This window comes from Ambystoma mexicanum, chromosome 11 (genome assembly GCF_040938575.1).
Source record: "Ambystoma mexicanum isolate Mex_15411 chromosome 11, UKY_AmexF1_1, whole genome shotgun sequence".
NCBI lineage: Eukaryota > Metazoa > Chordata > Amphibia > Caudata > Ambystomatidae > Ambystoma > Ambystoma mexicanum.
In genome coordinates, this window is record NC_090934.1 from 1,196,525,112 (window position 1) to 1,196,546,725 (window position 21,614).

Consider the following 21,614-nt stretch of genomic DNA (forward strand, 5'->3'; position numbering starts at 1 on the left):
CTTGTGTTCGACGGTTGCTCCCCCCCTGAGAGACTGCAACCGCAAGGGAAGTTCTACTGCGGGGTAGGTTGGGAGGGGCGATGAGGAATACATGAGAGGAACATCGAGTCGAAAGAACGTTACTGTCGGTAAGTAACTTGTTCTTCGAATGGATTGTGTCCTCCCACGTATTCCTTATCTTTGATACACTCCCAAAGTAGTTTACATAATTTGAAGGAGGGAGTAGAAATTAGTGTGGTTATGTATGCACAGAGTGCAACACTGCTTTTCCAAAAGCAGAATCTTGTCTCGTGGAAGAGTTTAAACTGTAGTATTTAGTAAAGGTATGCACAGGGACCATGTGGCAGCTGCAGATATATCCTTTATCGGAACTCCCCTCTGCAACGCAGATGAATTTGCAACACCCCTGGTTGAATGAGCTCATAGAATATTCTGGAGGGTCTTAACCTGCCAGTTTGTAACATTCTAATATGGTTAGTATGATCCATCTGGAGATGGTTTGCTTGGTGATGGCCACCAGTCCCAATTTGTGACCTGACTAGCCCACAAATAATTGGTCATTCTGCTGCAATTTTGCTAATCTGGATATACCAAAGCTCAATGCACGTCTAGGGTCAAGTCTTTCTTCCTCCTTCGCCGGATGTGGTGGAGGATAAAAGGAAGGTACTGCCATCTTCTGAGTAATATGAAACTCGGAAACAATTTTGGGGAAAAAAGTAGGCTTCACTCTGTCTTTATGAAATACAGTATGAGGAGGCTTGCAGGATAAAGCCTGTAGTTCACTCACTCTTTGGGCTGATGTAATTGCCACTAAAAGACAGTTTTCAGAGTTGGAAGTCTCAATGGACAAGAATGTAGAGGCTCGAAAGGAGATCCCATCAAGTAGTTTAACACCAGGTTGAGATCCCATAGTGGGACTTTAAGCGGGATTGGAGAGTAAAGATTAGTTCGTCCCTTTTTAAAAACTGTACTACCAGAGGAATCTTAAAGTAGGAGACTTCCTCTGAAGTGTGCTTAAAAATAGAAAGAGCTGCCAGATATCCTTTGATGGTATCAATTTGGAGCCCCAGATTTGCCATATGTAATAGAAAGGATAACACCATAGGTGTATTGCATGAGAAAGGGTCAACATTCTTATCTCCACACCAGCTGCAGAACTATAAAGATTAGGTTGCTGGCCTTCTGGCCGAAAGCAAAATCTCCATTGCGTCGTCTGGGAGGTCCCAATCCTTGTATCTCAGAAACCATGCGTGAAGGCTGAGAGTCCTGATATTTGGATGGAGAACCCGACCCTCCTCTCGCAAGAGAAGATTCTCTCTTTGTGGAAGACGAATTGGAGGGCAGATGAACATGTCCAAAAGATCTGGTTGCCATGTCCGCCAGTCCCAGTCTGGGGCAACTAGGATCATGGATTTCCTGAACCCTCTCAACCTCCTAATTACGTGAGGAATGACGGGGATTGGAGGAAACGAGTACAGAAGTGGAAACTCCAAGTCCACCACGACCGCATCTCCTAGAGCTATTCTCGGGGGAAATTCCCTTGAGCAGTATAGTTTGCACTTCCTGTTGGCACTGATCGCGAACAGATCCAATTGAGGGGTTCCCCAAAGGTTCCAGATCTCCTGAAGGACTTCCTGAGCTAGTTTCCCACTCGTGGGAGATTGTGCTCTGCCTGCTCAGAGCGTCTTCCGTTGTGTTCTTCTCTCCGGCTAGGTGAACTGCTGATAGAGGGATTCCTTTGTGTATTGCCCAAAACTAGAGTTGCATTGCCTCTCTGCACAGTGGTAGTGACCATACACCTCCTCCTCTTATTGAGGTAGTACATGACCACTGTGTTGTCAGTTATTATCAGGATATTCCTTCCCCGTACAGAGGGCAGAAAGGCTTTCAACGCTAGTCTGATTGCCCTCCGCTCTAAAAGGTTGATATGTAGTTTGGATCCCGATGGAAATCAACGACCGCTGATGGTCCAATCATTGGTATGGGCTCCCCACCCCGTGAGTGAGGCATCCGTCACTACTGTTATCACCAGCCATGGTTTCCAAAATGGTTCTCCTTTCAAGATGTTCTCCCGACAGGCCCAGCACTGAAGATCCAGTGAGAGACTGTCTGGGATTTGAAGGAGATCTGACATCTTTCCTGAGAATTGTGACCACTGGGTCCTGAGAGCCCATTGGAGAGATCTAATTCTCAGGCCAGCCTCTGGCACAAGATAAATGCAGGATGCCATGAGGCCGAGCAACCTCAGAAAATGAAAGGCCGGTAGATGTTGGGCATTCTGGAATTTGTTCACCATCTGCAGAATGTCTTGAGCCCTTGCCCCTGGTGGCGAGGCTTTGCCCAGGGATGCATCCAGGACTGCTCTGATGAATTGGAGTATTTGTGATGGTATCATGTGGGACTTCTTGAAATTGAGGGAGAAGCCCAGCCTGTGGAGGGAGTGATAGGTGCAGCTGAGATGATCCAGGGCCTGTTCTGGGGAACTGGCCCTGATCAGCCGATCGTCTAGGTAGGGGAAGACATGAATTCCCCCCCCTGTCCTGAGACTCGTTGCCATAACCGCCATTAGCTTGCTGAAAGCCCTCGGGCGGAGGCCAGCCTAAAAGGCAGAACCCGAAACTGATAGTGAGAACCGCCAATAGTGAACCTCGGGTACTGTCTGTACTTGTGATGGATCGCCACATGAAAGTAAGCATCCTGTAGATCCAATGATACTGTCTAATCCTGATGCTGGTGGGCCTGAAGGATCTGAGAAAGGGTTACCATCTGGAACTTGTCCTTCCTGAGGAACTTGTTCAAGTCTGGGTCTCATTCCTCTGTCCTTCTTTGGAATTAGAAAATATGGGGAGTACCAACCCTTGTTCCTCTGTGCTGCAGGTACTGGTTCTATAACACCTACCTATAGCAGGGTTTAAATCTCCTGCATAAGGAGTGGATCTGGAATCTTCAAAGAGTTGTTCCCCGGTGGATGACTGAGGTTTTTGCAGGAAAGGTTGGCAGTAACCTTGGGCAACTGTATCCAATGCCCAAGCATCTGAAATAATAGCCTGCCAATTTGTCAGATGCTGTGACAACCTGCCTCCTACTGCAGTCTTGTGTACGAAGACCTCAGAGAGGTTTTGGAGCAGTGGCTGAAGGTAAGGCAGCTGCTGCTGTTGCGGTCTTAATACCTCTCCCCTGTCCACCACGGGGGAATCGTTTGTCCTCTTTGAGATGGCTGTCCTCTGCCCCTTCCGAATGCGGAATAATGGCGAAAGGACCTACCCTCCAGGGCTTACCTGTGAGCCGGTTTTGCATTTGTCTTATTTGGGCTCGAGAGATTTTGCTGCTGCCTTGGAAGTTTGCAATTTCTCCAAACTCTCATCAACTTTATTACCAGATAAATGCGTGCCGTCAAAGGGCATGTTGAGAAGTCTGGATTGTACGTCTGGGTCAAATCCTGACTTTCGCATCCAAGCAAATCTGCGAATCACTGTACTAGCCGCCATGGCTCTGATGATGCGGTCAACAGAGTCGAGACCAGTCTGGAGGGATTCGTACATGGCGTCCTTCCCATCCTTGACAATGCTAAGGAAACCGTCTCGCTCCTCCCCCTCTGGGATATGGTCAGCCGCCACTAAAATGCACTCCCAAAGGGTATGTGTAAATCTCGCTAGCGTGCACGTAGCATTGGCAGATTTTAAAGCCATTCTGCGAGCCGAGAAAAAAGATAGGCATTTTGTCTACTTGAAGAAGTGGCTGCTTGTACTACCAGACTTTCTGATGAAGGGTGTTTGGAGAGGTAAAAAGGGTCCGAACTAGAGGCTCTGTATTTGGCTGTTAGTTTTTTATTAACATCTGGTATAACCTCTGGTGTTTCACACTTTGAAGCCACTCTCCTTTGTAGAGCCTGGTGTAAAGGGACAATTGGGTCCTCCTGTGGCCCTTTGTATAATATATCTGTGAGATCGTCCTGTTCAAAAATAGGTGTGGGTCTTGACCATCCCATATATTTCATGACCCTTGTCATTAGCTGCCTGTATGTTACTTCAGCATGGTATCCAGGGTCTGCCTTTCCAAAATCAATCTTGGGAGAAATATCAATGCCACTAGCTTCATGAAGACATTCTTTTAATGCGAGAATACTCCGATATAAGTTCCTCAGGCACTGAAGGTGTCCCATATTGCAACCCAAGGGGTCTTTCTTCCTCAGAGGATTCCTCTGCCTCTTCATAAATTGAAGAGGGAGACTTAAACTATTCTGCTTGTGGTTGAGGTGTGTAAGTCCTTTCAAACAAAATAGGCATTATGGCAGTCATCGCAGGAGCTGAAACCATCAAAATTGTTGATGTTGATGGCCTCGACAAATGCGTCGATAGCTTTGATGGTTTCGATGATGGCATTGAAGGCTTCAACGATAACGTTGATGACCTCAACGATTGTGTCAAAGGGATTGACACAGGTGGCACCGAGGAGGTCGACACTCGAGGCGTTGATGGCTTCTCTATCAGTATCGGCACCGATGACGCACTTTTTGGCCCTTTAGTCTTTGAGGAGACTTTTTCTAGATTCGAGGGATGAGATCGCTCTCGAGGAGATTTTGCAGCCAGGTCTGAAGACGCACAGCTCTTATGCTTCTTTCTTTCGACTGGAGCATCGCGTCTAGGTTTTGTCGAGGGGGGCATTACTGCATTCTCGAACACCTTTAGCATAGTCTAAACTCCTCCCACTGTGCCGGTGTACTGAATTTTGAAGGACAAACGACCCGTTCAGGTGAACAGGACGACGAGGTGAATGGTGACCTGTGGCGCTTCTTTTTTCCATGCCTCAAAGTCGAGGAGTGGTGCCAACCACTTCTCGAACAGGAATGTTTAGACCTCTTTCGACGAGAAGTTGTTCTCGACTCATCTGATGTCTTATGTTTAAACTGAGTAGAGGGGGATTTTTAAGTTTTCTCTCTCGGCAGCTTCCCTCTACACTCTCTCAAGGCTTTGGCCGTCATCTACAGGCAGTCCTCGCCCTCCAAACATGCATGATTTGACCCTAAACACCACAGGCAGATCCTGTGGGGGTCCGTCACAGACATTTCTGCACCGCAGTCGCAGCACTTGATCGGACCGAGGAGTGGACGACGCCGAAGACAAAGCCATTTTGTGTTGAAATTGGTGCATTTTTGAAGAATAATCAAAAATTTCCATAAGGAACTAGGCGTTATGCATACGAAGCTGTGAAGCGCAGAAAAACAGAACTAAGGCCAACGGGCTCTGCGTGTGCTATATGTACCGGCGGTGACGTCGAGACGGAGGCCTCTGAGGGACACCAACTCGACCAGGCATCGATGCACAGTGCCCCCTGCTGAAGTTTTTTTTCCCCAGAGGCAGCATGCTGGATATTGGAAATATCAAAGATAAGGGATACGTGGGAGGACATCATCCATTCAAAATCATACTTTACAGTTCATATCACTGAATAAAGTGTCTCATCTGCTTGACATGCAAGCAAGAATTAGCATAACTACATATAAATATAATAATGTCATTTGTAAAATACAGTACACATCTGATGCACTTTGGGCTAAAGTGCAAAGTACATTTAATTTACCCCAAGCCTGTGTCAGGGTGTTGTTTATATAATATAGCAGCACTACATGGCAATATGTTGCAAAGCAGAGGGCTAGCCAATGCACTATGGTATTCACACACTGATAACAGCAACTTCATACATTGCTGCCTTACCAAATTTCATGGTACTTGCTAGACACATTAAATAACTATAGTGCTTTACCTGCATAGCTGTAAAAGACCCTGGTAACGGATGCCTTGGGAAATAAATGAATATTAGGGCTTTATGTACATAGGCGGAAAAACCCTGCCATCAGAAACCTTTGATCTGAACAAATACATATTAATGCTCTGCAGGGATTAGCTGAATGACGTATGGGCTATAGGTAACACAATTTAACCGGGGGACTGCATAAAACCTGTGGTGGCAGCTTCTACTCCACTGGGCGTCTAACAGCGATTAACTCAGTAAATGTTACCATAAAAACACATTAGCATCCAATCAGTAAGGCGTACATATACTGTTAGTTTATGCTGACACGGGTACCTTCAACAGTCCCCAATGTTTGTAACTGGATGTAAAATGGAGATTTAGAATGTCAATATCGTGAGAAAACCTGGATAGCTGCAGTCTACCAATTATAAATGAAGTCGCACACAAATGAAATTTCCACAAAACAAGGACAAACCACCCTGCATCAAACAGTCCAAAACCCAGGCTGGCTAAGGCCCAAACACAACAAACAAAAAAACAGACAAAGAAGTGCCCACTGGACTTAACTGTAGCGGTTAAATCTTTGCCAGGGCACGTCATACCGTAGGCGCAGAAACCCCCTCCCCCACACCCCCACTAAAACATTTCCCATTTAGCGAGAAATAAAGCCAAGGTCTACCCTTTCTGTCCGATTCTGCACACCATAAAAGAGGCCGGAAAGGCCTGCCACGTGCGGGATGCCACACACTGAAAAACAAAACTGAGCCCTTTGGGGATCCTCTCTCTTCCCTTTTTATTTTCTTTTTTTTGCGCACCTCGCCCAGCGTCCTTCTAAAACTCCTCGGACATTCCACCCACAGTCTCCCTGCAGGGGAGACCAAATCCCACCTGAGGTGAAATACGATTAAAAACACATTGGTTCCCCGTGCTGGCGGACCAATCCAAGGTCCTCCATCTTAAGATCTGGGTCAACAATTGAGCCCCATACGGGACCCAAATATTTCAAAATGGGAAAATAGGTGCTAAAATCCCATACTTGGAAGCACAAACAAAACACACTGATGCACAAATAATACACAGATGGCCTGCATCACATAAAGGAACCACAACCACACACAAATACATCCAGGTTATATATAGCTTTCAGGACCACCCAGAATGCACCCACAAAGAGGCTGAGCGCCAGTTACCGAAAGCGTTTTGTGTTTTCATATATGTATAATAATTTTTTTCGGTTCTTATTATGAAGGCACCATCTCAGAATACTGCCAATACACGTGTTCATTATCATGTTTTTTTTCTTTCTCTTCACATTACATAATAAACAGTCTATTTCAACCCACAAATTCTCATGGTGGACCAGGAGTATCATAAAGAATGCCGAAACCGCTCTGCAGAGATGCAGAACCTAGAGATATTGGAAATACTGTACGACCATCCTAGATGACGGCAAGAAAGAAGAGACATTCCAGGAACAAGAGAGGCTGTGCTGGCGGAAAAGAGAACCGACCATGAGCAAGCAGAAGCCCCAGTGACGTGCTCCTAAGGATAACCAGGTAACAGGGAGAAAAGGAGACCTCGGAGGGGAACAAAGAACTGTTAGGGGACCAATCCTACTCGTCCCAGTCAAAGTTAAGGGACTGTGATACTTAGACACAGAGGATGAAAGAGAACCGTTATGAGACCAATTATGCTCGTCTCAGCCAAGATAAAGAAATTGGAACAGTGAAAACTCAAGCGGTAAATGAGAATTACTGTTGGAATATTCATACTCTTCTCGGTAAAGGACAAGATGGTAGACTAAAAGGAGAGAGGAAATAAACAAGAGAAAATGCTGAAGAGAATGCTGAGTCGGCATATATGTCCAGGGACAGACATCAGAAAGGGATTAAATGTTATGAACCACATAAAAAGTAAGAGAATATAAAGAGTTATAAACATTGGATAACTTTACCATGGGAAGAGAGAACAACTCTCTGTAGAGCGAATCAAGAGGAGAATAATCAAACCCTAAAGAGTAACAATCAAGGAGCAAAGAAACAAAAGTACAGTAAAGTGTTAAACGAATTGTATGAACTGATCAAAACAGTCACCAGAGACTATCTGAAAATCAGCAATTGAAACAGAAGTTTGCAAGAAGCAAAAGCTCCAGCAGAAGGGAGTCATTCTCTTGTCTTTAGTTGTTAAAGTGGTAGGGTCAGTGAGACTTAGTTTGGACGGAGGACAGATTCTGTTAAAGGGATGGTCTAGTAAAACATTTTATTTAAAAAATAGATAGGCCATATAAAAAAAAAATACTAGCATCCTCCGTTTTAAAATTTCCTATGTAAAATTTTGAGCTATTCAAGCTCAAAATTCGAAAAAGCAAGCACAGGGGCGTAGCCATTTTGTGAAATGGAGGCCCTCCTGTGCTGGCTTTTGCTTTTGCGGCACTAATGAAGGAAAAGCCAGCCAGCTGTAGTAAACAAAGTCTACCGCTGGGTGGCTTTCCCTTCATTAGTGCCGGGACTCGGAGGATGCGGACCGGAGACCAGAGCAGGAAAGCTGCAGCTGAATCTCGGTAAGTGCTATTTATTTTTTTAGTTTTCAGGCTCCTCCTCTCGGAGGAGCCTGAGAAACTTGGAAAGAAAAACCGCAGCGTTTTCCAACACAATAACGTTGTATTTATGTTTGCGGTCGCTTCAAAAGCGACCGCAAACATAAATACAATGTTTTTAAAGCTGCGGTTTTATTTCTAAGTTTTCCGGGCTCCTCCAGCCCGGAAAACTTAGAAAAAAAAACGCAGCTAGTGCTTATTTTTTGTAAAAAAAATAAATAGCACTTACCGAGATTCAGCTGCAGCTTTCCTGCTCTGGTCTCCGGTCCGCTTCCTCCGAGTCCCGGCACTAATGAAGGGAAAGCCACCCAGCGGTAGACTGTTTACTACAGCTGGCTGGCTTTTCCTTCATTAGTGTCGCAAAAGCCAGCACAGGAGGGCCTCCATTTCACAAAATGGCTGCGCCCCTGTGCTTGCTTTTTCGAATTTTGAGCTTGAATAGCTCCAAATTTTACATAGGAAGTTTTAAAACGGAGGATGCTAGTATTCTTATGTGGCCTATCTATTTTTTAAATAAAATTTTTTACTAGACCATCCCTTTAAGACATTCACTATCGACTGACGAGCACCGTAGCTAGTTTTGTTAGGTAGGGATGCCTTATAGTGCATGGAAAGATGGGCCTTTTCCTTTTCGTTAATACACCGGATAGTGAATTATCAAAGTATGCGTCCTTCTTCTGACCCGCCACACCACGTTTAGTAGCCCAACATGGTAAATGCAAATGTGCTCACCAAAAACAGTGCCAAAAGATGAAAATGCAACTGCTTGTCTTTAGGCACATCTAAAGTAACCAAAAAGCCTTGGTTTTAAAAGCTAGGGCATGTGACAAATCTGAGAATGTCGTCACTTCTTTTGAAGCGGGGGACCACCTTGATGAACCTGGGATGGTACCTCCCCAGTACCATAATTCCCCCCCCCTCCCCCGAGACCCCCAGGTGTGGTATGCAGGGGGAGAATCTGATAAGTGTTCCTGCTAATATATATTGCTGCCAAGCTAGCCAACAGGCTTTGCCATATTCAGCCCCTATGGAAAATCCTCCCGCTCCCTTCTTAAATGGCGCTAATATATACTCTTGCCAAAGCGGCCAAGCTCCTTTATCATGTTATCAAGCTAGTCACCCTAACTTGGATACTAACATTGAAAAGTCAGATAATACTGAGTATTGCCCATGTGGCTTGAAAGCTGATACTGTGACAGACAAGATACCCAATATATATTGTTGCCAACCCAAGTTACATAACAGCGATACAAACCCAGATAATACAAATTATTGTGCCTATAACTGTAAGACTGGTACTGCGATGAAGAAGGTGATCAGGAGGAGACGGATCACTTGTGAGGGGTCCAGTTCCCAGCGACCAGGGATTGGCTACACGGAATACAACCAGCTGATGCAGGAGATCATGGCAGTTCAAGCTCAGACGCCGAGGAGACTGGCGAGAGCAAGACATATCCCCAACGAGGACAAGCGAGAACCATAGCCGGACACAAACTGAACCGTGGTAGAGACGGAGCGTTCAGCAGAAGGGTGGCCTCGGTCTGCAAAGATGCTGAAGACCATGCTAGATGCCCAGATCCAACCGAAGCCTTGTGGAAGACCACAGCTGCCTGGGAACCACCAGTACCGCCAAGGAGAAGGCAGATATGTCGGGTATGCAGGTTTCCTAGGAGCTTTGAGAGGGAAACAACGGGGTGAACTCAAGAAACCGAGAACAAGAGAGTCTGGGACCCTACCCTTTGAAATTCGGAGGGAAATCAACAAGCAACCGAGAATAAGAGTGTCTGGGACCCCCCTCACCCTTTGGAAGTCAGAAGGAGACCAATGAGAAACTAACCAAATGCAGCATAACTGTGAGTCCGGGACCCGCACCCAAAAGCCAGAGAGTCTGGGACCTTAGCTAAAGAGAGTCTGGGATCCTGAACTGAATAAAAGATAGTTGTCATACTTGGCAGGAGAGTGAACCAGATACCATGCACCTGTGAGTCTGGGACCTGCACCCAAAGTCCAGAGGGACTGAGACCCTGGGGAAAGAGAGGGTGTGGAACCCTGAGTCAAATGAGCGGAACAGTGGTGCACTTGAAAAGAGTGATCCAAATGGATGGAACACCACGCAAAATCACAAGTCTGGGGGGCTCACACCCAAGTATGTAAAAAGGGTTTGGAACGCTGAGAGAAACAAAGACCATTCAATGACGGTTATTTAGTGGACAAGAGAGTAAATCAGTCTGGACAAAGGTGTGAGTCGGAGACCCGCACTCCATTAAGAGACTAAAATAAGATTAAAAGCCTGTGAGAAAAGAGGGGGGGGGGGGGGAGTTCTACATTTGTAAGCGGATGTACCAAGCCAGTAGGACACGGGAACTGTGAAGTTAACTGTCCCTCCTGAACTATATTGCGACTAAAGATAAGAGGAACTCGGGGAAAGGAGCACAACCCTAGCAGTTGGCAACTTGCATTATTTTGCATCACTTTTTATTACCAGTGAAATTGGGAACTTTTTTGTTGTTTTGGAGATCCAGTGAACACATTACTTTGAGAAGAGACCATCCTTACAAAGTTATTTTAGGTTATTATTGTTGGGGACAGAAGAAGGGTTTTGGGGGCACAACAATGACAACTGTTATAATTTCACAACAAAATAATTTGTTTCTTTTGAGGTAGGGAAATTCCTCTTAGCTTTAGGGATAGGAAAGCATTTTTCCAACCTCATTGTTTTTAATAAAAGTGTTTCTGATGCCTAAATCTGCTTAGAATCACCTGCCATGCATATAGTTCGATATCTAGTGGTAATCGCAGAGTATCGCTTCTTTCTTTCGAGGATCAAAAGGGGCTGTCGGCATGGGCGTGACTGTAACACTATCCCTCCTAACATGACGTGTAGTGTACCCAAAATCCCTCACACGTCGAGGTCCCTCAGATTGTTTATTTCCACCCAACTAGTTGGTCGCCTTATGCGGAGCTTGCAAGAGTTGATATTGCAAAATAGTTATTTCGTTGTCCCACGACTGATGGTCGTCTAGTCTCGACTACTTCTCTTCAACAACTGCTTCGTGGACCCCTACGCCGAAGACATCCACTGCTGTTCGGTGACTGGTGAATCGATCGACGTTTCAGGCCCTTACAGTAGAGATATTGGGGCCCTGGGTTGATTCTTTCTGAGAATGCATTTCCTTTTCCCCTCTCTTACCGGTCTGGCTGCCGCCTTTTACCTCTGCTATGGAGAGGACTCCATTTAAATTTTGTCCGTCGTGTAATGGAAAATACTACTGGAAAGACACCCATCGCAAATGCAATAGGTGCTTACCTCGTGACCACAACAAGCGTTCCTTTAAATCCTCAACTCTTTCGTCCTAAGACGTTAAAGATGGGCGAACAAAGCAGTGGGTGGCCTACACAATGCAGGCCGAGAGTTGTTTCCCCATGGGCGCTGTTGCTTCGGACGACGATGAGGACTCTAGCAGCAGCCATGGCTGCAATGTGGAGGCCATAGACCTTTTGGCTGAACCCCACTGTTCCCAGGTGCCCGGCCCTGACAGACCACCGGTACACAGCTGTTGACAGGGCACACACCACCCAAGGAAAAGCACACAACCCCCAAACCGTCCTCGAGGGATACGTTGAAGAAGCACTGAATGCCAACAGGCCCGCCGAAAACTTCCACAGTCCCTGCCAAACTTCACGGTCCGGCGCCCTCCCCGCAACCACCATCTCAGCATGTGACTGGGCACTCTACTCATAAGTGTGTTCCCACAAAAAAACACGAGTGATGACAGGCGCGTCGGCTCCTATTTCAACAGTGTCAACAACCGCGACAGTGCTTACAGGCACGTCGGAATCCCTCATACAGCCGCCGAAAGTATGCCAGAGTCTCGTGGCTATTGATTTGGCAGAGGAAAGACCCAGAAGCACACCCTCTCGTCGAGATGAGTACTCTGAAGGCACCCAAACCCTCTCTAGGGCTTTAACTGGTCATTCTCCCCCTTCTGAAGAGCCTCTCCCTCCTCCAGACCCCTCTGGTTCATCACCATTGAGTAGGCAGAGGTTTGAAAATGATATGAATAAAATGTCCCAATTCCTGGACTTTTCAGAAAGGTACATTATTCCCAAGAGACCTAGGGAGGAGGATTCCTGCCCCATTCTACCAAAGCTGGAGAAGCTCCCCATTGAGACAAACTCAACAGGAGGACATATTTGAGTTTTCTGAGCCAGAAGAAACATATGAGGATCCTTTTACTCATGAGGACAATCCTTTTGGTAAAGACACAACTGACCAATGCCCAGACTGGGGACAAGATCAGCGAGCAGATGAAGGGCCTTGGCTCTTACTCACTCATACCCCAGACCCAGACATTATTTGTCTGGACCCGCCTTCCTCACCTCAGCAGAGGCAGTCATCACCAATAGATGACCAGATGGTATTCAATGCCATCCTAACGAGGGCCGCAGACCACTTATGTATCGCCACACAGGAGGCTGTTCAGGACTCTGATTTTGCTGTGGACATTCTTAAAGGAAAACATCCCACAAGTCAAGCTATTCCTCTGCTGAACTCTATAAAGAAACGCCTTGCTACTTCCTCATTGTCTCCTTCCCTTACAAGGGCTGTCAACCCTCAGGTTGAGGAACTGTTTCGCCCCTCTCCATCTGACCCGATGTACATTCAAGGTCATGCCACTCCAGACTCGCTGGTTGTTACAGCCACCAGGAAAAGGGCTGCAGTGCCACTGTCTATGGCGGAGGCTCCCCGATAAGGACTGCAAAAAACTCTATGCCCTTGGCAGGCGTATTACCACGTCTGCAGCCTTTTCTACCAGGATTGTGAATAATACCATCCTTCTCGCTAGTTACATCGATGTGCAATGGGGCCTGCTCCAAGAAGGCCTCCAAGAGGTCTTTGAAACCACACGATCATGCCTGCTGGCTGTTGTCTCAGAGGGTAGACCAATTAAACATCCTCAAGAACACACTTGTCGCTGCTGAGACGACGGGACACACTCTGGCTCAGGGAACTCTCCTCAAGAGACACTGGCTATAGAATTCATGTTTCAAGCTGGATCCTCAGGCCTCCTTGATAAACAAGCCCACAGTAGAGTCTTATTTGTTTGGTAAGGCTTTGGATGAAGCCCTGGAAACAGCTAAAAAAGAACATGAGATGCTTAAATCCCTCAATCCGATTATAGCCAGGCCTTACCAACAACAGGGAGGTGCAAACTTTCATCGGTCCTTTTGAGGTCAGTCCTTCTACCGATCTCCACACTGGCAATATGGCGCAGGAGGTACCCCATGGTCCTTGGACAAGATTCAGCTGGCAACCGCCAATGTCCGCAAAGGGGACAGCGCGGGGCCAAGGGTAGAGGCAGAAACTCTGCCCCAAAGGTTCCCTAGCCTCTGCATCAAAATGACTTGCCAGTACGGGTCCCCTCCCATTCCTCCCGGGTCGGCTGTCCATTCACGCATGGGAGGGGATCGGATCAAACCAGTGGGTGCTCAAGACTGTCACCCACGGTTATTGTATCGGTTTCCACCAGCCGCCTCAATACCATCCACCAAGGAGCAGACGCCTATCACCAGCAAATGCTGCTGGAAGAGGTGCAGATCCTTCAGGAAAAGGGCGCCATAGAAATCGTCCTCATTCATCAGGTAAACAAGGGTATTTATTCAGTGTACTTCCTTGTACCCAAACAGGATCTCGCCATGCGGCCTGTATTAGACTTGCACCCAGCAAACAAGTATGTCGAACCACTAAAGTTCACAATGGCAGCATTGCAGGTAGTAATCCCACTGCTGGAATAGGGGGATTGGTTAGATGGCAACATTGGATATGAAAGATGCATACCTTCATATTTCAATGTTACCAGCTGTTACGCTCACCTGCTCCCACAGAGGCGTCGATCTGGATTGGACAGCTGCGGTCTCCACCAATGTGATGCGTAGGGCCGAGATGACGGACTGGACTGGCCCACCTAGCTTCGTTTGCTTGGCCCTTAGGAATATTCTTCTGTAAATGGAGAAAGGGAATTAACCACCCGTGGAGTTGAGCGTAAATCCCCCCACCCCTGCTGTTCTCCCCACAGATCACCTTTGATGTCCCCTCTTACAGTCTAACCTGATGGTTTGAAAAGATGAGCTCTCCATCCTGCATTGAGCACAGGGGCGCGTTGATAACCAGTTGCTTCACTGGCTCGAAGGAATTGGTGAGTTCCAGAACAATATTGACTCTGAAAAGTATGGAGTTCGTAAGAGTTCACATGTCTGACTTTCACTCTTGTCCGATTGTTTGCAGTTTGCAGCTTGCAGCTTGACCCCAGCGAAGAGTTCCTCGTGGTAGCTGACGGAAGTTCAGGTAAGGATTTGGCATATCCTACACAGTTCAATAAAATAAGGCCAGAATGTAACCTGTCGCTTGCTCCCTTATTCAGGTGTGGAGAGAAAATATGAAGTTCGGGAAAAATGCCTCTGGCGGTAGAATTGGATAAGTCTATTGCGGTGAGAAGAGTTCCCCTTGTTTGTCCCTTTGTCTCACCTTGTTGTCCTTTTGTTTCCCTTAGGGGCCGGGGTACAGCGAGGATGCAATGGAGACTGCGCCGACCGGTGAAGAGGAATAGTACCCCCGGCGGTAATCGGGTAAGTCTATGGGGGTAGTTACTATTGCCTCTGTTTATTCCCTTGGCTCACCTTTGCTGTTCTTGTGTTCCCCTTAGGTGCCAGAGTGCGGCGGGAACGTGCAGAAGGATGCAGTGGATCGTGAGGATGCTGCGAAGGCCGGTGAGTTCAGCGCAGCGCTGCAGCAGGCGAGGCAGCACGCGTAAAATGCTTCTTTCTTCCAGCTCGAAGGCGCGGTGGATCCGGAATTCAGGTAAGGATCGAAGATTTTGCTCTTATTCTAACCTTTTCTCCTTCTGTTCCTTCCTTTTTCTAGGAGCTGCAAACTCGAGGCGGGCGTGGCAGAAGACTGGATGCAGGCTTGCAGACACGGTGAGCGTTACGCTGCTGGATGCAGAATAACGCGAAGCGTGTGCTGCTCTTCGGGTGTGGTTTAAATAGCCTCCAAAGTAGTCCCAGGTAAGTATTCCTCCCCAGCCCCACCCGAGTAAAAAATAGTCCCTAGGTAAAATAGTCCCTTCCAAGCCTCATTTGGCTTGGAGCTCTGCAGCATGGTCTGCATCAGGTAAGCTTGCAGCATGGTCTGCATCAGGTAAGTTCCACTCTGAGCCTGGTACCTATGGCACCAGGACTGACTCTCCATATGAGCCTGGCGCCATAGGCGCCAGGACCGCACCCAAACAGCCGCTAGCAGGGGTTTTTGGGCTTGCTCAAAATAACGTGATACCTGATTCCGGGGTTGCTGGACCTGGTCTGGTTCCCCGTGGGTAGGCATCATGACACCAGCACACAGAAAGTACCTAAGGTTTATGATAGAGGAACTATCAGTTCAAGGTTCTTCCTTTTGTCATTGCCTCAGCTTCCCGGGTGTTCATGAAGGTACTGGCGGTAGTAGCTGCTCACCTACGCAGGCAGTCCATCACAGTCTACCCTTACCTCGACGACGGCTGATAACGGGGGAATTGTACGGAACATGCCTATCAAATACCCAGAAGACAGTAGATCTCCTCTTCAGTCTAGGATTCTCGATCAACTAAAAGAAGTCCAGCCTAGACCCCAGAAACAATTTCTGGGGGCTCTAATTCGGACCAAAGACGGCCTTGTCTTTCCCTTCGATGACAGGGTTCAAAACATGCTGTTCCAGATCCCTCACTATGTACCCAGTTGGGAGGTGACCATACTCAAAACCATGCAACTGTTAGGCATGATGGCCTCCTGCATTTACCTAGTTCCACACGCACGTCTGTGCATGCTCCCCATGGAAGAGTGGAGCCAATGGCGTCAGGCCATCGGACAATGGGACGATCTAGTGGTTGTCTTGGCAGCCCTCGTTCAGTCTCTTCAGTGATGGTCAAGGGAAAACCTTCTGCAGGGGAAAACCTTCACCACCCCCGCAGTAGAAGCCACTCTCACCCCAGACGCATCTGACTGGGTGGGGGGGGGGACCCACCTCCTTCATCAGACGTTGCACAGTGTCTAGTCCCCAGCGGTAGCAACCAACCACATAATTCTGTTAGAACTGCTAGCAGTGTCCAAAGCCCTAAAGGCATTCCGAACACAGCTCCAGGGGAAAACAGTCCTAGTCCTCACAGACAGTACTACGGCCATGTATTACCTAAACAAAAAAAGGGGGCACTCGCTCTCCAGGGCTATCCAAACTGTCACAGAACATATGGAAATGGGCTCTCAAACACAAGATGTTCCTCCTGTCACAACACGTTCCAGGGGAACTCAATCTTCTGGCAGACGTGCTTCGCAGAGACTTCCCACTACCCAGAGAGTGCGAGTGGCAATTGCACGTAGACATTGTTTTCAACGTCTTCACAGACTGGGGCTTCCCAGAGATCAACTTGTTCGCAACTCTGGAGAACGCACAATGCCCAGATTACGCCTCCAGGTACCCGCAGAACCGCTCCACGGGGAACGGTCTCTGGATAACGTGGTCAGGGAAATTTGTTTACACTTACCCCCTACACCCCCTGACTTCCCTGCTCAGCAGAATAGTGCACAAGATGCACCAGGAACCAGTCAGGATGATTCTGGTGGCCCTGATGTGGGCACACCAACATTGGTTCTCACATCTCATGGCAATGGCAGTCTCCCCTCCCAGGAAGCTGCCATGCCCTTACAACATGCTGTCGCAAGACAAGGGAAAAGCACTACATCCATGCCCTCAAACTCTCATTTTAGCAGCCTGACTCCTGAAGTCAAAGAGTTCGGGCACCTCCAACAACCCTCAAAGATGTATGGACATACTTAGGGAAGCACGGAAACCCAACACCAGACATTGCTACTCCAGTAAATGGAAACACTTTGTCATCTGGTGTAATGACAAAAGCATCAATCCAATTGAATGCACTCCAACAAATATTGTCCTGTACCAAACTCACCTGCTAGATTCACGCCTGGTTTTCAATTCCTTAAAGATCCACTTAGCTGCACTTTCAGCATACACCACATACCAGAAAAAGGTTTTGTGATGGAAAATTCCAATAATAAAGGCATTTATGGAGGGGGTAAAGACTTCATCCCCACCCCCCATTGCAACCCAGCTCCCGGATGGGACCTGAATGTTGTACTTACTAGACTAATGGGACCACCCTTTGTACCTATGCATAAGGCTAGCCTTAAAGCACTCACCTACAAGACCGCCTTCTTGGTGGCGATCACGTCAATAAGGAGAGTAAGTGAAATGCAAGCCCTTTTCAGTTCAAGACCCTTTCATTACATCTCACAAGGATAAGGTGGTCCTGCACACTCACCCACGATTTGTTCCTAAATTTATTTCAAAGTTCCATGTGAACCAGTCCATAGAACTGCCCACCTTTTTCCACAACCCCACTAACGTGTCAGAAAGAAGCCTCCACACACTAGATGTGAGGAGAGCGGTAATCTATTATCTGGAAAAGACAAAACCACTAAGAAAGACCAAAAGGTTTTTCGTTTCAGTAGCACCTGGTAGAGAAGGGGACACTGTCTCTAAATCAGCTATTTCAAAGTGGATCGTAAACTGCATCACACTGTGCTACGCTCTTGCCAAGAGAGATCTGCCCTTCACATCTAGAGCACACTCTACTCAGGGCACGGGGGCTACCATAGCATTCATTGCAAATGTTCCTCTTGAGTCCATTTGTAAAGCAGCAACCTGAAGTTCTGTACACACTTTCGCACAACAATACTGCCTAGATACACACTCTAGGTCTGATTCTCAGGTGGGACAAGCAGTGCTAAGACATCTCTTTGCTTCTGTGCCTTCTCACATCCCACCACCATTTCTGGGTACTGCTCGCTAGTCTATGCACAGCATGTGATTCTAAGCAGATAAACAAGCATCAGAAGGCATGCATTACTCACCGTAATAGCATTTCTGATGATTGTATTCAGGGTCGGATTGGCCTTTCGGCCCGTGGCCGGACCGAAATCGTCCCTGGGGAGTGGGGGCCGGTTTCTGGCCATGCCTGGGCTGGTATGGAGAAAAATAAATGTGGAAAAAAAAGTTTTAGGTCGATAAATGAGTACCAACACTGGTTGGGCAATATTGTATGCATTTTTGTTCTATAAAAAAGAGCTTGCGCGTAAGTGCTATACAATAACATATTTGGCCTTGGACGTCTGCTTGGATTCACAGTAATTTACTGTACTTAGGAACAATGCTATTTGATGCCACTAACTGGGATGTCAATTTGGGGTGGGGGTCAAATGACATCACTTCCGGTGATGTCATCAGAGGTGCAGGGTCGTGAGATGAGGGGTGGCCCACTTTTTTGAGGCTAGTGGTGGGCCACTTTTTTTGGGTGGCTGGGCTTATTTCTTGTCCCAGTCCGACCGTGATTGTATTAGCTTAGATTCACATGCGCCTACCCTTCCGCCCCTCATGGAGTAGAAGGAACATAGACATTTTGCACCTTCTCTCTTATGTACTCACTCACGCTGGCTATAACGCTTCCTCACAGCAGAAAAAACATAATGGTAGGGACCTCCACGCGTGAGGGATTTTGGGTACACTGCACGTCACATTAGGGATAGTGTTGGTCACGCCCATGTCGACGTCCCCTTTCGAACCTCCAAAGAAAGAAGCAATACTCTGCGATTACCACTAGGTGTCGGACTATATTCACATCATGTGAATCTAAGCAGTTACAATCCTCAGAAATGCTATTTTGGTGAGTAATGCATGTCGTATCCAAACATATACCAACATTATGTCCAAGCCTTGCTTCTGCACCCTTACAGGTGATACAAAAATATCCCTCTTGCACTGCATTTTAAGAAGCTGTGTGCAGTGCTAAAAATATAAGAATTTTAAAAGGGAAACCATGTTTCCGAGCACTGATTGAAGGATTGATCAGTTTTCCCTTAACTGCCCTTCAAAAAAGTTAGTACAGCATCAAAACGGATTCAAGAGAATGGTGTTCCATAGGAAACTATGGAGGGAAACTTTCAGAAAGAGAATCTTTCCTAACAAGCTTGTAGTGTGTGCTTAAGAGACCGGCTTGGGTTCGATTGGCAGATAGTATGTACTAATAATCAAGGGGCTGTTGTGTGTTTGGTAACTCTAGTAAGGGGGAATTGCTGGTTAGCTAGGACTGGGAGACTGTTGGTCTAAGTACTGAGGAGATCAAAGTAAGTGCAGCCTATGACTGTGAGCTTATATCTTAGCGGTTGATCACCTCTGAGATTTATTGAAGAGGAAGGCAAGTACGTGAAACTGAAAGGGTCCTGGTTAAGAATGGCTCTTATTGTTTTAGCATGTTTGAGATGAAACATAAGTTTTCACAGCTAGTACCCTTCATGTAACTTGGAGAAAACTTGTGCTATGTTCATGGTGCTCAGAGACAATGTAGTATAAGCACTGTTAAACAAGAGTTCCTTCTGCCAGTCCATATTTGCATTTGTGGGAACACAGTGTGCTGTGCCAATGGCTATTGGCCCAGCAAAGGATCGTCTAACTAACAACACCGATCTGGGTGGAGGAAATTAACAACTTTTTCCAAATATTTTCTGTACTGCTTGGTTGCAGCATGGCCAAGGGGTGATTCCCTGAATAAGGCGTTTGCTCAAGCTTTAAAGTCTTCTGCTGCCCAGAGCTATAAGACAGTGGGCTGTGGTTGCCAGGCTCTGGTGGGGTGGCGGGGGGGATGCCGTGGGGACTGTATCAACACTTGCACTTTGGAGAATCGGGGGACCGCATGTAGAGGGGGGGGGGAGTAAGGCATATCACATAGTAAACAGGGTGCACAATTACTAGAGGTCTTATTTGACCCTCTCCTCCCCACCAGGAATGCCATTTTCTGTGAATGTGGAAAGGTCACCGTTGTGATACAATGTTAGACTTCAAATCAGACACTAAGTTGCAAATTAGCAGATGTTATGATGTACTATCAGGAATCCCATTGTCTTACTACAAAAGCACATTTCAGCAATTCTGGTCCACAGCCCTCGCCTACAATGTTGTATGGATGTATGCCATTTAAATATATATACCACAAAATAGAAACTTGCCTAAAGCGAACAACCATTGGGGAGCTAAACCTACCACATGCAGAGGAGGATATTGACATGGAGTCTAAGAAGCAAGCTCCAATTTAGCCAGCACACACTTCCATTTTGTCTATCAAAGAAGTGATGCAGATAACTGTACCACTGCTTGTCTAATGGGCATCTCTTTGGTTGCAGGGGGACCCTGGACCCATGGCCCCAAAAGGTGAGCTTAATATCTCGGTTATTTTCAGAGGTGTTTGTATCTTTAATTGTTATAGGCTCAATCCCCCAACTGGAAATATGGAAGCTATTCTGGTACTTCTGTCTAGACCCTTGCACTTAATCAGTTTTTGTTCTGTATTCTCTCTTTGTGAATAAAAATATTTTGTTTCAGGCGAAAAGAAAAACCAAAAGATGGGGTCTATGGCGAAACCAAAACTTGAAACAACGCTTGTAAAGGTAAGGCAAGTTTGGTGTGGGCAGAGTTATTGGGAGGCCACATAGATGACCTTGTAGAGTTAATATGTGCCATGAAGAATGTCTATCGAGAGAGACACTGTTGCATGTGCTTTGTAGAGTCTCCTGTTGTGTGAGGAGTTGTCGCTTGATGGTACAAGCGACCAAACTTTGTATGATCGTGGATCTTCTGCTCAAAGAGATGCTATCATATAGCGTTCATGAGAGTTTCACTGAGTGAGGTCATGTAGTATAAGCATTGTCCTTAAAATACGGTTTAAATATAAAAAATTAAGCAGAACAAAAAAGCTTGTTCCGCTTGATGTGAGCCAGATCGGTAACTGTGAAATGGAAGGATTCTGAATTGGAAGAATTTGAGTTATACTTATGCTTGCTACATCTAGAATTGAGAGCAGATCATCAGATTTTAAAATGCGTGTGATGTGACAAAGTGACCAACAGAACACACTCTTGCAGGTATCCAGTTCTACATCTTTATTAGCAAAACAAACAAAGTTAGGGTTAAGTGCACGCTTATTGGGAAGAGGGATCTTTAATAACTAAACTAGGGTATCCTTTCTGACTTGGGCTGATCAAATAGTGGTGAAGAGGGGGGATCAGCAGTTAGTGTGTGGGGGTCTCCTTTTTCTAAGATGCAGATTTTTCCCAGTCCTCCTGGTTATAGTAGACAGCCCTTGAGGTAGGCTCCCTTGACATTCCT

At 46.7% G+C, this 21,614-nt stretch overlaps 1 protein-coding gene across 1 annotated transcript in view; it reads left to right on the forward strand.

Annotated features, from left to right (window-relative positions):
* The window catches only part of NEIL1 (nei like DNA glycosylase 1), a 152,572-nt gene that overhangs the window by 91,956 nt on the left and 39,002 nt on the right, over positions 1-21,614 (forward strand). Inside the window, exons 8-9 of the mRNA XM_069624548.1 lie at positions 20,633-20,660; positions 20,832-20,896. Of these exons, the coding sequence (XP_069480649.1) occupies positions 20,633-20,660; positions 20,832-20,896 (93 nt within the window). The remainder of the gene's footprint in view (positions 1-20,632; positions 20,661-20,831; positions 20,897-21,614) is intronic.